Source organism: Gopherus flavomarginatus, chromosome 19 (genome assembly GCF_025201925.1).
Source record: "Gopherus flavomarginatus isolate rGopFla2 chromosome 19, rGopFla2.mat.asm, whole genome shotgun sequence".
In the NCBI taxonomy this organism is placed as follows: Eukaryota; Metazoa; Chordata; order Testudines; family Testudinidae; genus Gopherus; species Gopherus flavomarginatus.
In genome coordinates, this window is record NC_066635.1 from 15,305,910 (window position 1) to 15,320,070 (window position 14,161).

Sequence of the window (14,161 nt, forward strand, 5' to 3'; positions counted from 1 at the left end):
GAAGTCATGAGACATAAAGGCCCCCTTTAAACAGTGATTCTGGAAGGCCTTCCTTTCTCGAAAGAAGCTTTCAGAGAGGAGTTCCCTTTCCCCCGCTGTCCCTTACAACAGAACTTGGTGTGGAAGGTTAAAGTAGTCTAGAAACGAACCTGAGCATCAACATTTGGTTCAGATTTCAGAACACACACCCACCACCAGCCTCAAAGTCTGGGCACGCGCAGATCTGTTACAGAAATAGAAACCAGGCAGAAGAGAGGAAGGATGTTCCTGTGGCTGGGGAACCGGCTAGGGGTTTGAGAGACCTGGGTTCATTTCTGTGTTCTTACCACAAAGACTTCCTGTGTGATCTCTGGCAAGACACTGCGTCTCTATCTCAGTTCCCCTTCTGAGAAATAGGGACAGTCGCACTGCCCTTCATAGTGGCGTTGTGACACACTATGGTAATGGAGGCCATGCAAATATCTAAGATAGATGGGAAAATCCAGGTCTGGAGCCAGGTTCTAATTCCAAATCCCCACCAGGTTGAGAGGCATCTGGATGTGGGGATTTGTTTTGGGGTCATCCCTGTAACAAGGCTTGACTGTGTAGGCAATTACGTGAAAATCCCCTGCGTTCTGATTTCTTTCTTGAACTGAGCATCCAAAATTAGTGGCCACTTTTGAAATTTTGGCTTGGCTGTACCAGTCGTGACCCTGCGGCATCTGGGTGACCAGATTTCCCAATTTTATAGGGGCAGTCCCGATTTTTGGGTCTCTCTCTTGTATAGGCTCCTATTACCCCCCCTCCTCCCAACCTTGTCCTGATTTTTCACATTTGCTGTCTGATCACCCTAACATAATATCAAGCAAGCAAAGAAATTACACCTCCCCATACCAAATGGTGATAGGTTTCCTATCTAGTGTGTGTTGCTGGTGGTGCCACATGATGTGAGTAACTATTCCATCATCATGAACAGCACATGGGCAAATGGCAAAAGCAAACTGTCAGCAGAATTAGTAGCAAAGTACTGGTGTGTTGATTAGTGCCCAGGACAAAGAAAACTGCAGGGGGTTCTGTGAATTACTGGTAGGCAAACATGCAATATCTTTAAAAGAAGTACTAAGCCCAGGAGAGAGACCTCTAACAGAGAGACCCTTCTCTTAAAATAAAAATCTCAGATGCAAAAGACAGTCAGAATTACCCAAGCAGCCCAGGTTTATTTTTAATAGATCAGTAAAGGTATAGGATACTACAGCACAGCAGGCATTTTGTCTGAATACAATTGCTCGAGGCATTATTAGAGTCAGACTACTGGGAGCCAGGGGCAGGGCCTGAGAAAAGAACATCCTGCTAGCACAGCCAGAGGCGGCGCAGGATCTGGTTCTGTGGGCATGGCTACACTTGCAGATGTAGAGCACTTTGAGTTAAACCAGCCTTCGCAGAGCGCAGTAGGGAAAGTGCTGCAGTCTGTCCACACTGACAGCGCACTGGTATGGCCACATTAGCAGCTCTTGCCATGGCCACAAAGAACAGTGCATTATGGTAGCTATCCCAGCATGCAAGTGGCTGCAACGTGCTTTTCAAGTGGGTGTGAGGGGGGGTGGAGTGTGACAGGGAGGGTGTTGTGTGTATGTGGGGGGAGAGAGAGTGGGTTTTGGGGGGCCTCAGAGCATGTCAGCATGCTGTCTTGTAAGTTCAGACAGCAGCAGACCTCTGCGCCTCTCTCTTTCTCTCTCTCTCCCCCTCTCTCTCCTCTCTCACACGCACACACACACCATTCCACAGTAATGGTTGCTTTGTCTCAGAGCAGATAAGCAACTGGCTGTCAAACAGAGCTTTCAAAGGGCATATCCAAAACAATGACAAGAGTGGCCACTTGACTTAAGGGGATTATGGGACGTTTCTGGATGCAACACCTCGTTCACAGTGATGCTGGTGTGCTCCAGTGGGGGCGCAGCAAATGATATTCCTCTTGCCGAGGTGGAGTATCAGGAGCACCCTAGCTGTGGAGTCAGAGCACTCTATATGCCTTGCCAGTGTGAATGGTGAGTGAGCTAGTGCGCCCGGGGCTCCTTTAGTGCTCTGTAACTCACAAGTGTAGCCAAGCTCTATGCTTTCAGGAGATGCAGCACAGAAAACAGTCCAGGTGGGCAGGGAAGTGAGACTTCTGCCACTTTTTTTTTTTAAACCACACTGGGGTCTCATCTATGAAATATTAACATACAGTTAATCTGGCTGGCGATATTGCTGTCTGTGTGGGAGAACAAGGAACAGCCTGATAAAGCAAGCCAGGAATAAAACTCCCCATGAAACAGTAATGGCATATTTTAGGGGTGACTGACATGATCACAGCAGTTTTGCCTAAAATAGCAAGTCTTCTTGGTATTCATGGTTAAGGAGAAAGTACAGTTGGTCTTTCCCATTAGACTAGGGCTCCTCTACATGATGCATTAGTGCAGGACATGCTGGTGCACACTATAATTAACCCCCGATGTTGCACATTGGGTGGCCCATGTGGACCCTGCTGGTGTGCACTGCTAGTTCCCTATCACACATTGAGAGCGCCCCATTTCAAAACAGGACTACATTAACATGCACTGCGGAACGTGCAGTGCACACCAGCAGGGGCCACATGGGCCAGTTAGTGCATGACATGATAGCGTAGACTAGAATATACACCCCAGCTAGTGCATGCTAACACACTATGTAGACAAGCTGTGATGCAGCCTCTCAGTCCCCTTAGGGCAGGGGTTCTCAAACTGGGGGTCAGGACCCCTCAGGGGGTCATGAGGTTATTACATGGGGCATCGTTAGCTGTCAGCCTCCACCTCAAACCCTGCTTTGCCTCCAGCATTTATAATGGTGTTAAATATATTTAAAAAGTGTTTTTTTTTTAAATTTATAAGGGGGGGGTCGCATTCAGAGGCTTGCTATGTGAAAGGGTCACCAGTACAAAAGTTTGAGAACCGTTGCCTTAGGGCTTGTCTACACTGGCCATTTACAGCGCTGCAACTTTCTCATTCAGGGGTGTGAAAATACACCCCTCTGAGTACAGCGCTGAAAGTGGCTGCAAAGCGCCAGTGTAGACAGTGCTTCCAGCACTGGTAGCTACGCCCCTTGTGGAGGTAGCTCTGCTGCGACCACACAAGCCACGTTAAAGCAGCCGTAGAATATCCCTCACTCTCCAAAGGAGAAGCGACCAGCATTTTCTCATTGTTCCAGGATATCTAACTATTTGGCAGGCTCTAAAAGTCTCCGAGCCAAAGTACTTGGGCTTCTTTTATTCACTCACAACTTTCTAATCTGTGCCCGCACTTAATTTTAATGACAAACACTTAGGCTTGCATGATCATTAAAAAGAAAAAACTGATATCTCCAGCATTGTCGACGTTTGCCCACAAAGTTTGCATTGTTCACAGGATTGTTAATACAACAATGAGTATTTGTAGCACAGTAGCTCCTAGCAAGATCGGAGCCCCATTGTACATAGATCGTAAGCTCTTTGGGCAAGGACTGTTTAGGTAGGCGAGACAGACTAGAGACCATACTGGAAGAGTTATAGCAGTATGAGTCTGTCAGTTGGGGAGGAGGGGGGTGATTTTTACCACTATAGTTATACCAGTACAACCCACAGCACAGACACACTGATACCAGTATAAAGGTGCGGTTACAACACTTACCATCTCCGAGCATCCCCTCACAGCCAGACCTATCCTTGCAACACTCTGGCTCAGCTTTCCCACAACCATCTTTGGCTACTCCAACCATGGAGGTCACTGGGCCCTCCAGCCATGCCACTTTAAAGCAGTCTGCCCTTTCCGGGACAAGTGAGTCTGTTGGACTTTGTCTAACAGACCCACAAAACAGAGGCTCTTCAATCCAGCATCTTTTCTTGTCAGCCTGGTCTCACCCACTGCAGGTATCCAGGCTCTGAGCCACACCGCCCTCCAGTCCAAGCCCCAATCTTCTACCAAGGCATCTGGGTGGACACAGTCCTCAGACAGCCCCCTGATCCTCACCTGGTCTTCTGCCTCTCCATCCCCATAGGAGCAGCCTGACCACTCACCTCCCAGTTAACCCTTAAGTGCTTGGCCCCTCTTTGTAGAAATCCCAGCCCCTGCGCCCAGGGCCAGCCCTAGTCCAAAGGGTGCCCCAGGCCAGGAGCATCTTCGGTCCCCCCTCCCCCACAATTTGGGATACTGTAGGAGATTCTACAACAGTCCAGAACATTCTAGGAGGTCAGTGAAAAATAAATCCACATACAGAATATCTGGAACATGTTACCTCAGACAATCTATTTTCCCTTTTGTCATTAAAAGCAAAAACAGCTCCCCAAGCCCAGCACACACCCCAAGGCCCACGCCATCACCTAGGTCACCTGCCCCTAAATCTGGCCCTGCTTGCACCTAGCTACAGGTGCAGGTGTAGTCAGGCAGGGCTAACTGGCTCTGAAAGGGGCACGCTTCCCTGTTACAGGTGCTTTATCTTATTTTGCTACCTGAACTAGAACAAGCTATAAACTCTTTTAGATTACTGTTAAATTTATCTACAGTATGGGGTAATTGCTGCTTTAATTATGAAGGCATAGTTAGAGCAGAACTTTCCACAGCTGACAAACCCTAAGGATAGGCAAAAGGAATTGTGATTATCCTCATATTACAGATTGGGAACTGTGGCAGTGACAAGGAGCACCACTCACCACTGGTCTGGTGCCTCCTCCTGCTTGTTCTCGGGATTAGCTCTTGAGGTCAACACCCACTTCCACTGTTCACATGCTGTTGCTCTGTCTCTCCCTGTGGTCTGCTGCCCATCCCTTGCTCCAGAAACTGCAGTGTGGTCTTCATGACTCAGCCCTGGAGCCAGGTCACTCAGTGTCCCCCCTTCCAAGGTGTCAAAGTCCCTCTCACTGCCTCATAGCACCACTCCCTCCATGGCTTGTAGGTGAACCCAGGTCCAGTCTGACTTCAGGTTCCAGTCCAGGGACCTGCAGCTCAGCAGTTCTGTACTTTCCTCTCACTGCTCCCTCGTTCCCCTTCTCTCTCTCTCTCTGGGTGCACCAGTACCAAAACCCTCTTCTTCCCAGGGACTACTACTGCCTGCCTTTCTCAGCAGCCCTCATGTGTTGCCAGCTACTTGGTTCTTTACAGACCCCTCATGTTGCTGCACAGCTGAACCTGCTTCTAATTAGTTCCCTGCTCCATGGCTCTTCCTCCAGGTGAAGCCTGTGGAGTTAATTGGCCTGTGGGCCACCTTAACCCCTTCTAGTTCTCTGTGAGGTAGTCCCCCCATCACAGACCCAGATCCTCAATGGTAGTCAGGAGCCTAAATACCTTTGAAGATCTGGGCCAGAAAGATTAAATGACTGGCTCAAGGTCATGCAGGAAGTCTGTGGCAGAGCTATATATTGAAACCAGCTCTCCTGATTCCCAAACACAGACAGCATCCTTCTGCTAAACAGGATGAATATCTCTCTAATTCCTTTTATCCATTGGTCCTAAAGAGAAACTAAAAAAAAGAAAGGATGATCAAGAATGAGATTCGTTTTTCATATAAAGGCTCCTGTTTGGGCTAAGCAAAACACAGCCTATTCGCAGCATTAGAATGTCCAGTTTCTTTAATGGGGACCGCTAGAGCTCCATTAGCTACTCTATAGCACAGCTTGGAAAACTTATTTAGTATTTATTAATTACGTAGATTGTAATGTTGCTTAATTCTTAGGCTGTAGTATTAATGACTTAGATTGTAAACTCTTCAGGGCAGGGACTGCATTTTTCTGTGTTTGTGCAGCCCAGAGCACCCTCCTGCATCCCTAACCCCTCATCCTCAGCCCCACTCCAGAGCCTGCACCCCCAGCCGGAGCCCTCACCCCTCCACCTGCACCCCAACCCCCTGCCCCAGCCCAGAGCCCCCTCTCGCACCCTGAACTCTTCATTTTTGGCCTTACCCCAGAGCTCACACCCCCAGCCTCACCCCATTCCATCCCGCACCCCAAACCCCAATTTCGTGAGCATTCATGGCCCACCATACGATTTCCATATCCAGATGTGGCCCTCGGGCCAAAAAGTTTGCCCACTCCTGTTCTAGTCTGTCTCCTTTTTCCCAGTGCAGAGAGGGGAAGCAACTAGGATTCATCACTTCCCTTCTAAACGAAGAGCCAGTCTGGTCCCAAAGGAGGCAATGCTAGAATTCCCAACAGCTTTGAAGCGACCAGCAATTGACCTTGATCTGCTAGAAAGAGAAACTGAAGCGGGTTCCAGCTTCCTAGCCAGCCTCCTCTGCATTAGACTCCACTTCTACCTCTGCCACTTATTGTAAACCAAAGGGTTTGAACCCAGCTGCTGCCCCATTCTCCCCCACAGACTGACCCTCCCTCATTGCACTCAAATTTACACACAGCCCTGAGCTCACACACTATCCTTTTTAAATTGCCAGTGTGGTTGGAACCAACCCCATTATTCATCAGCAGAAAGGAATGGATTTCATATAAGGTCCAGGTGCCAAGTCATTTAAAAATGCCGTGAAACAAACTCTCAAAGGCTTTTATTCATCTCTTGGGTTTACTGTTATATATTGGCCTCACATAATGGGCCTGATCCTGCTACCCTCAGCATGGATGCAAGCAGGATCAGGGCTCAGCTCCATAGATAACTGTTAGATTATTATCATAATGTCTATAGCATGCAGCTCGGAATATCTGGCAGCCTTTTGTGATTGCAAAATATCTTTTCTATATTCAATCATGGGATTTCAGTAACGTAAACACAAAAAGCACGTCGTATGTTCACTATATGTATATATCTTTGTAATATGAAAGATAAGCCAGGAGCATGGGTCGAGGATATGCATGTTGTTTTCAGAGCAAAGGGTAAGCGTCCAGAAGCAAACTGGTTAGCAGCTGCTTTGTGAAGACAGTTTAATTCAGGCACTAAGCAGAAGAGCTCTCTGCATTTCAGAGGCCACTTCAGAAATCAGCCATCGCAGCCAGGAAGTGAAATTCACTGTTCATTTTGTGTTTCACACACCCTTCCAATGGGTGATCCATAGCAGGTGTGAGGCTAGTACAACTACCAGCTAAAGAAGTTAGGTGCCTAAATACCTTTGAGGATCAGGGCCTTTCCTTAATCTCAACTAGTAGAGGGTTATACGTTTAGTGCTGGGGGTCTTAAGTGCAACCCCACCCTGGTGACAGCCCGTGATGGTGACCATACATACGAATATTCACTTACAAACATTTCATCATCAGAATGGAAGTCCAGTGGCTGAGAACTTTGATGCTTAACTCTCTGGTAGATGTCAATATACTATCCAAGCTACCTTGGGTGACAGGTTTTAAAAGCTGGACAATGCGAGAAGAGTGCTGACAACATCCTTATTCCAGTCACCAGTACAGGAGACAAGAGTGCTCTGCTTTCAGAATATGCAGAGCAAGCGATAGACAGAGTAAATTATGAGATATTTCAGTAGGCAGTTTACACTCTGCTCTGTTTTCACTTCACTGCTCTGCTCTTTGTCCTGGCTTAAATAAGCACCTACAATGGTTCCACTGAATGCTCCAGTGGCTCCATTTTTAAAAAGAGGCATTGCCACGTTATACAATAACAGGTTGCTCCATCACTGCAGCTGATGGGGCAGCATCTCTAATTATTACGTTGGTTACACATGGAGGAGACTTGTCATTCAGAATGTAAAAGCTACATGGCTGCTTGATAATATACTAATACTCTCCATCTAGCAAGAAATATCTATTTCCACATCAGCATGTCACTGAATTCTCTGAGACAGAAACATTTATCATGACGGTTTGGGCTCAGTCTAAGAGAGACCATCAAGAGCCATTATAAATTACAAGCACTCCAGCAACCCGCTTTTTAAAGCATTAAACGTGATGATGAGTAAATGCGAAGAGCAGAGTTTGCCAGACTGATACATTTTCTTTTGATGGCTGTTTGATTTGTCTTCTAGATCTGACCCATGACCTTGAGACAAAGGAACTGGAAACTCACCAGCAAGGTAAGAGCAAAACCTTTTCCAAGTGATTTGGGATTTGACAGATGGGCCAAGAGCAACAAGGCTGATGGGAGGGATAGCTCAGTGGTTTGAGCATTGGATTATTAAACCCAGGGTTGTGAGTTCAATCCTTAAGGGGGCCATTTAGGGATCTGGGGCAAAAATCTGTCTAGGGATTGGTCTTGCTTTGAGCAGGGGGTTGGACTAGATGACCTCCTAAGGTCCCTTCCAACCCAGACATCCTATATAGGAAGGAACATTTCAAGCATCCACACGCTGCCCAACAATAGGATTCAACCATAACCTGGAGAGGTTAATATTAGGGGTTGGAGTGTAATACACTAGCTTTGTGACTGTTAAGTGTTTTTCTCTAGCGGCTGGTCTACAGAGAGAACAAAGGAGCTGTTACTGCTACCAGCCAAGGGTGTAATCTTTCAACTCAGTGCATAGAGACCTGGTTTTTTGGAGCTATTGGATCAGGGATGTAGATGCAGATCCTCAAAAGGTTGTAGGTATATATGGTTTATCTAATCATATGTTCATTTGCTTCACTGCTGAGACAGCTAACTGCTTCTGTTTGGGAGGATGATTTTGTAATGTAAACCCCTGTCCATATAGAATTGATCTAAGATTATCAAACCCATGCAGGCCACCAGCCACTCATCAGACATCAATAACTTTCAGTCCTGATTAGAGCTGGTCAAAAAGCAGAAAAACAGTTTTGCTAACCATCTCAGAATGCCAAGGTTGCTTCTATTTTTGTTCAAAATAGATCCATTTTGGCAACATATTCAGTGAACATTTTAAACTATTTTACACATGTCCTCCTTGCAAGGGAATACTGACAGAGCTCCCATATCGCACCTGAATGACTCTTTAGTGCTCAAATACCAAAATCCTTTCCTGAAAATCACATTGAGTACAAAAAATTCTGATAAAAATGTCAAAAAACAATATAATGAAAAATTTCTGGAAAAACAGAAAATTTCAAGACCATTTTCCCAAACAGGCCATTTTTCGACAAAAAAAAATCCTTTTGTATGAAAAATGTCAGCCACCTCCAGTCACTACCCACCTCGGCTGAAGCTGAGCTGCTAAACTATTCAGAAGCCATCCTGTCTGACTGAGGGTTGCAGGTCTATTGATTCCATGTCCACACAATTACTCTTCCAAACTGCAGCACATGCACCAAATCACGTGTGCAAGTGGAGTTGGAACGGCGTTGTCCCTTGCCCAAGGGCTCTGAGAAGAACCCTTCCAGGTCTCCGTTCGAAGGCGGACATTATCAAGGGCTTTTGTGACCAATAGCAGCAAAGATGGAGAAGCAGGTTTTTTAAAAATCTGCCATTAAAAATGTATTTCTGAAATAACCGGGATGACTCTATATTATCTGACTAATGAAGCCACATGCCTCTCTCTTCCTGACGAGGGCTCTGATGTGAAGAAGCCTAGGGAAGGGTCAGCGAGTGACAGCTTCTGTGGATCAGAACGGGGATTATACACATAAAATAATTCTGTCATGTGATTACTGCTAAAGGACATTTCAGTCTTAATAAACCTTCTTAAAATAGGAAGTGCTTTCCAGTGGTCAGAACAGTGGTTTGGGCACTAGGAAGGATTCCTGTTTTCTGTTCCCAGTTTTAAGTCTACTACTCACTTACTACACTAGGTGGGGCAAGGCGTGTGGGGGCAAATTTTCAAAAGAGCTCAGGGCCAGATTTTCAAATGTTCAGCATCCACAACTGAAGGCAGATTTTCATAAGAGCTCATCTTCCATCTGGGCACCTAAGTAAGGGTCAGATTTTCAAAAGTGTCTAGCATCCGCAGTTTATACTGTGCAATTTTTGCCCAGATTTTCAAAAGACTTTAGCACAGGGTTCGGCAACCTTTCAGAAGTGGGGTGCCAAGTCTTCATTTATTCACTCTAATTTAAAGTTTCACGTGCCAGTAATACGTTTTAACGTTTTTAGAAGGTCTCTTTCTATAAGTCTATAATCTATAACTAAAATATTGTTGTATGTAAAGTAAATAAGGTTTTAAAAATATTTAAGAAGCTTCATTTACAATTAAATTAAAATGCAGAGTCCCCTGGATTGGTGGCCAGGATCTGGGCAGTGTGAGTGCCACTGAAAATCAGCTCGCGTGCCGCCTTCGGCACATGTGCCATAGGTTGCCTACCCCTGCCTTGGCAGCACCTAATGTATTCTTAGTGTGCTGAGCTCTTTTGAAAATTCTAGCCTTAGAGCCTGATCCATTTCCCCCTGAAATTTGATGCCCAAACTCCTATTGATTTCACTGGTCCAGGATCAGGCCTTTAATCCCTCCATATGTCTGTTTATCCCTGAGTAAAATACATGTAACGATATTTGCCTTCTACAAGTTAATATTGACAAAGAGCTATGATGAACGTCTACAGATGTGCGGAAGTGCTGAGAATTGGACCCAAGCTCTGTCTAAAGCTGGAATAATTTCTCCTCTCTGATTTCCAAGGGAATAAATAAGTTGTTTAAAACTGGCTCACCCATTCTAGAAATTTACTTTGGGCAGTGGGAGGGTGGCCAGTCAAAGGACTCAGAGAAAATCTGGGAAAGCACATGGCATGAAGGAGCAGCCACTTAAGTAAAGTCTTGGATTTTGATTGAATCTGCTGGCTTATTATCTGCAAGTGTCTGTTCATTCCTCTCCTTCTCTTGACATTGTTCTTTGGTTGTAGCCTTTTTATGTTGGTGCAGATGGAATAAATGCAGCTATTCTCCCACAAACACGCACCCAATGTCTCCACCTCCTTGTGTACCCTCCCATCATCACCACTGGTATTGTGCAGCAGAATCCCTTCCAGGCTGATGCTGGGGGCGGCTGGTGAGGGACTGCAGATTGCAGAATGTGGGTTGCTGGTCTGAATGCACCCTAGGCCAGAAGGGACCAGAAAGTTAGTCTGGTGTCTGTTGAGTGATCTGTGTGAAATGAGGTTGATGGGTCTTGGTCAAATCCACTACAAACCCCCCACTGCAGTGATCCCTAATTGGCCCCTGGTTGGCGGGATCAGCGAAGAGGCTAAGGACTGTATGGGTCACAGAGTCCAAACTCCACTCAGCTCTCCAATGGTCTCCCCTGCACATGCAGGGCAGTTATCTCCCTCAGGTTTTTCTCTGTCTACTCTACACAAAGCACCAGGCAGCACAATGTGACCTGCCGGAGAGGAGATACCAGAGTGAAGTGTGATAGGCAGGCTGACAGACTGCATATATGACAAAAGAAACAGGCAGGCAGCCAGCCCAGATAGGCAGACAGATACGATAAAAACAAGATAAGAAAGAAAGAAGGAAAGACCTCGTGCCCATTAGACGCACACCCACAAAGAGTCCTACGGTAGCTGTATTTTTCTACAGTATAAAGAATGGCAAGGATCTGATTTCAGACTCTTGAATCCCACTCTAAGGAAAGACTTTCAATATATTTTTGTCCTTATCTTTTTGTCCTCCATCCCTCCCCCTTTCTGACTCCTTTCCCCTCCTCTTGAATAGCTCTTCTCTTGACATCCACTCAGGTGCAATTGGCCAGGGAGGCTGCCTAGGTCTCAGACACCATCTGACCAGCAGGGGGCACTATGTGAGCAGTATACCTCCTTTTATCCCTTGTGGGGTGAATTTGAAACAAGAGATGCCTTGGTGTGGGCTTTGGACCCAGTCCCAACACACTGTGCCTCCCCATTCATGCCGTGGCTCTCCCCAGCGAGCCCGGCAGCAGGGCGGGGCCAGAGCCCAACTCATCCAAGCCATGGGCGATAAGAGACAGAAAGAAATCTGGAGCTCTCGGTCCTCTGCGCTGTTTTCAGCGCCTGGCTCTGTCCAATTAATCACACCACATTGTGCAGGGCTGGGCAGCAAGGCAAAGCGAGTTAGTTGGGGAACCCCTATTCAGACAGCCAAGCCAGGCATCACATCTGCCTGTCCCGGAGTGAGGGGGCCAGCGGGCAGAGATGAAGCATCTTGAGCCTGCCACACAAGACTCACTGAGAGGAAACACAGTGGGCTCAATCCTACCTGGGCGTCGGCGCCGTGACCCTGGGTGTGAATCAGGGCAGGGTTTTGGTATATCAGACATGGGGAGGGAGGGAAGGAGAGATGGAGAGGGAAGGAGGGTAGAGGGGGTTGAGAAGGAAGGTGTGTTGGGTAGGGAGGAGAGGAAGGGAAAGATGGGGGGACTGGGAAACATGGAGTCAGAATAGGGAGGAAGAAGGGGGCCCAGATCTTTATCACCTGCAGCAAGTCAGCCCTGGTGTGGCAGAGTGCCACCAGCTTTGGCAGTCGGCAGCGGCACTCGCCCTGCCTCCTGGCCAAAGGCGAGGTGCCAGCGTAGGGCAGAGCTCTGGGCGTGGACTGGAGCAGGAATTATAAGGTGAATGGAATGCAGAGGGACCATCCAGGTGATGGGACTGGCTGAGTCCAAGGGCTTTAATGCTCTTGCCATGCCCTGAGCTCACTGAGCGAAACTGCATCACCCACAAAACCCCCACACGCCTCCAGCTCTTTTTTCCTTTTCAGCCCATGACAGCAGCAACGGCCCTGCAAGAACCATGCTTTTTCCTGTGCATGGAGCACAGTGCGGAGAGTCATGGGAGCAGGGTTCTGCTCCCAGTTTTGACCCACTGGGTGACCTGGGGCAAATCATTTGACCTCCCTGAGCTGCAGTTTCCCCATCTATAAAATGGGGATAATTAAACTTGCCCCCCCTTGGGAAGCGCTTTGAGACCTGCGGCTGTATTGTTACTCTCTGTTCTCGGAAAGGCAGGGACTGACTAAGCCTGGTGTGGATGCAGATTCAGGTATTGTCACCAGTGGCACCTGGTACTGCTAAACTTAAGAGGTCTGCCACTTTCTCTGCCTCTTAATGATGAGCTACTCTGCTGGACTCCCTTCTCCCACTCCCGTACGTTGCTATTCATTCCAACCCTCTAAAGTACTTGGGCAGTCCCAATCCCCCTTGGGTGCTTGCTGCTTGAGAAAAAGCAAAAAGTGCTGCAATATGGGGCTTTGATGCAACCTACAATTCTCAGCGAATGAGAGCCCACAAAACTGAACAGAAGGCAGGTGGATGCCGGCTGACACACATGAGAGTTCGGGGCCTGATTCTTGAAGGGGACTGACTTCAGTCAGGTGTTGGGTTTGCTCAGCACCTCTGGAAAGACAGTACAGATGGCCATAAACATTAGGAAGTGCTGATATGCACATATGAGAGGCTTTTGCAAGGTGCTGAGGGCTCTCAGCTCCCATCATCCTCAGCAGAGGGACTCCGTATCCAGGGAAATCAGGCAGGGCCACTCTTCAGAGGTGGGCCCCAGGTGCAAAGTTTAGCTGCAGATCCGAACATTCCCAAGTTTGCTGAGTGGAGGATGGGGATACAGCGGGTTGGGTGCAAGTCCCACCCCCTGCATTGCGTTTCCAGAATGCTAATTCTCCTTGTGCCTCTTAACTGCAGAATTTAAAGGCTTTTCATCATCACCAGGACTGTTGCTCCTTGAATTCGTAAACCTGGCCCCTTTCCTCTCCTGAGCCCTTCTCCAAAGTTTCAGTTTCCCAGTGGGAGGAACAAAGCTGCTAAACCGAGCCAGCCACTCCCATCAGTAGCTGGCATTTGACTGTCAGCGCAATCCAGGCTAAACAGATTACACATGTCCTCCCTGCAAAGGAATACTGACGGAGCTCCCCTATCTCACCCGAATGGCTCCTTAATGCTCAAGGACCTGACATGGGGCAGACAGGAGCAGTCAGACGGGGCTGCTGTCTCCACAGGATTCTTGGAAGCAAATGTACATCGTCAGATCTGTTTTGCTGCCTAGTAGGTGCAATCGGGTGGCTGACTCACCGAGTGTGCCCACATGGAGTACCTAATTTCCTTGAGTACCACCCACACAGCTCTTCCTCGCTTCTAGCACTTCCACTGCTTGTGAGCAGCAAGATCCTGTTCACTATATTTATGGGGCAACAACCTAAATTAAGATGCCATCAAATAATTGCTCTTCAAATGCCATTTATGTAATAATTACCAGCTGCAACTACCTCCCTTAATATCTCATTATAAAGCATTTTTTCTCTAAACAGACACTTAAGAGAGGAGGCCATAAAGGCAGTTATTGATTATAAATGATTTAAATAAGCCTGTGCATATTTACCAG

General features: G+C 47.3%; 2 protein-coding genes across 2 annotated transcripts in view; one reads left to right on the top strand and one right to left on the bottom strand.

Moving 5' to 3' along the window:
* The window catches only part of RAP1GAP2 (RAP1 GTPase activating protein 2), a 322,912-nt gene that overhangs the window by 286,717 nt on the left and 22,034 nt on the right, over positions 1–14,161 (bottom strand). The gene's annotated exons all lie outside the window — the stretch shown is intronic.
* Positions 1–14,161, top strand: part of CCDC92B (coiled-coil domain containing 92B) — a 52,181-nt gene that overhangs the window by 26,827 nt on the left and 11,193 nt on the right. Inside the window, exon 3 of the mRNA XM_050929170.1 lies at positions 7,942–7,989. Within this exon, the coding sequence (XP_050785127.1) occupies positions 7,942–7,989 (48 nt within the window). The remainder of the gene's footprint in view (positions 1–7,941; positions 7,990–14,161) is intronic.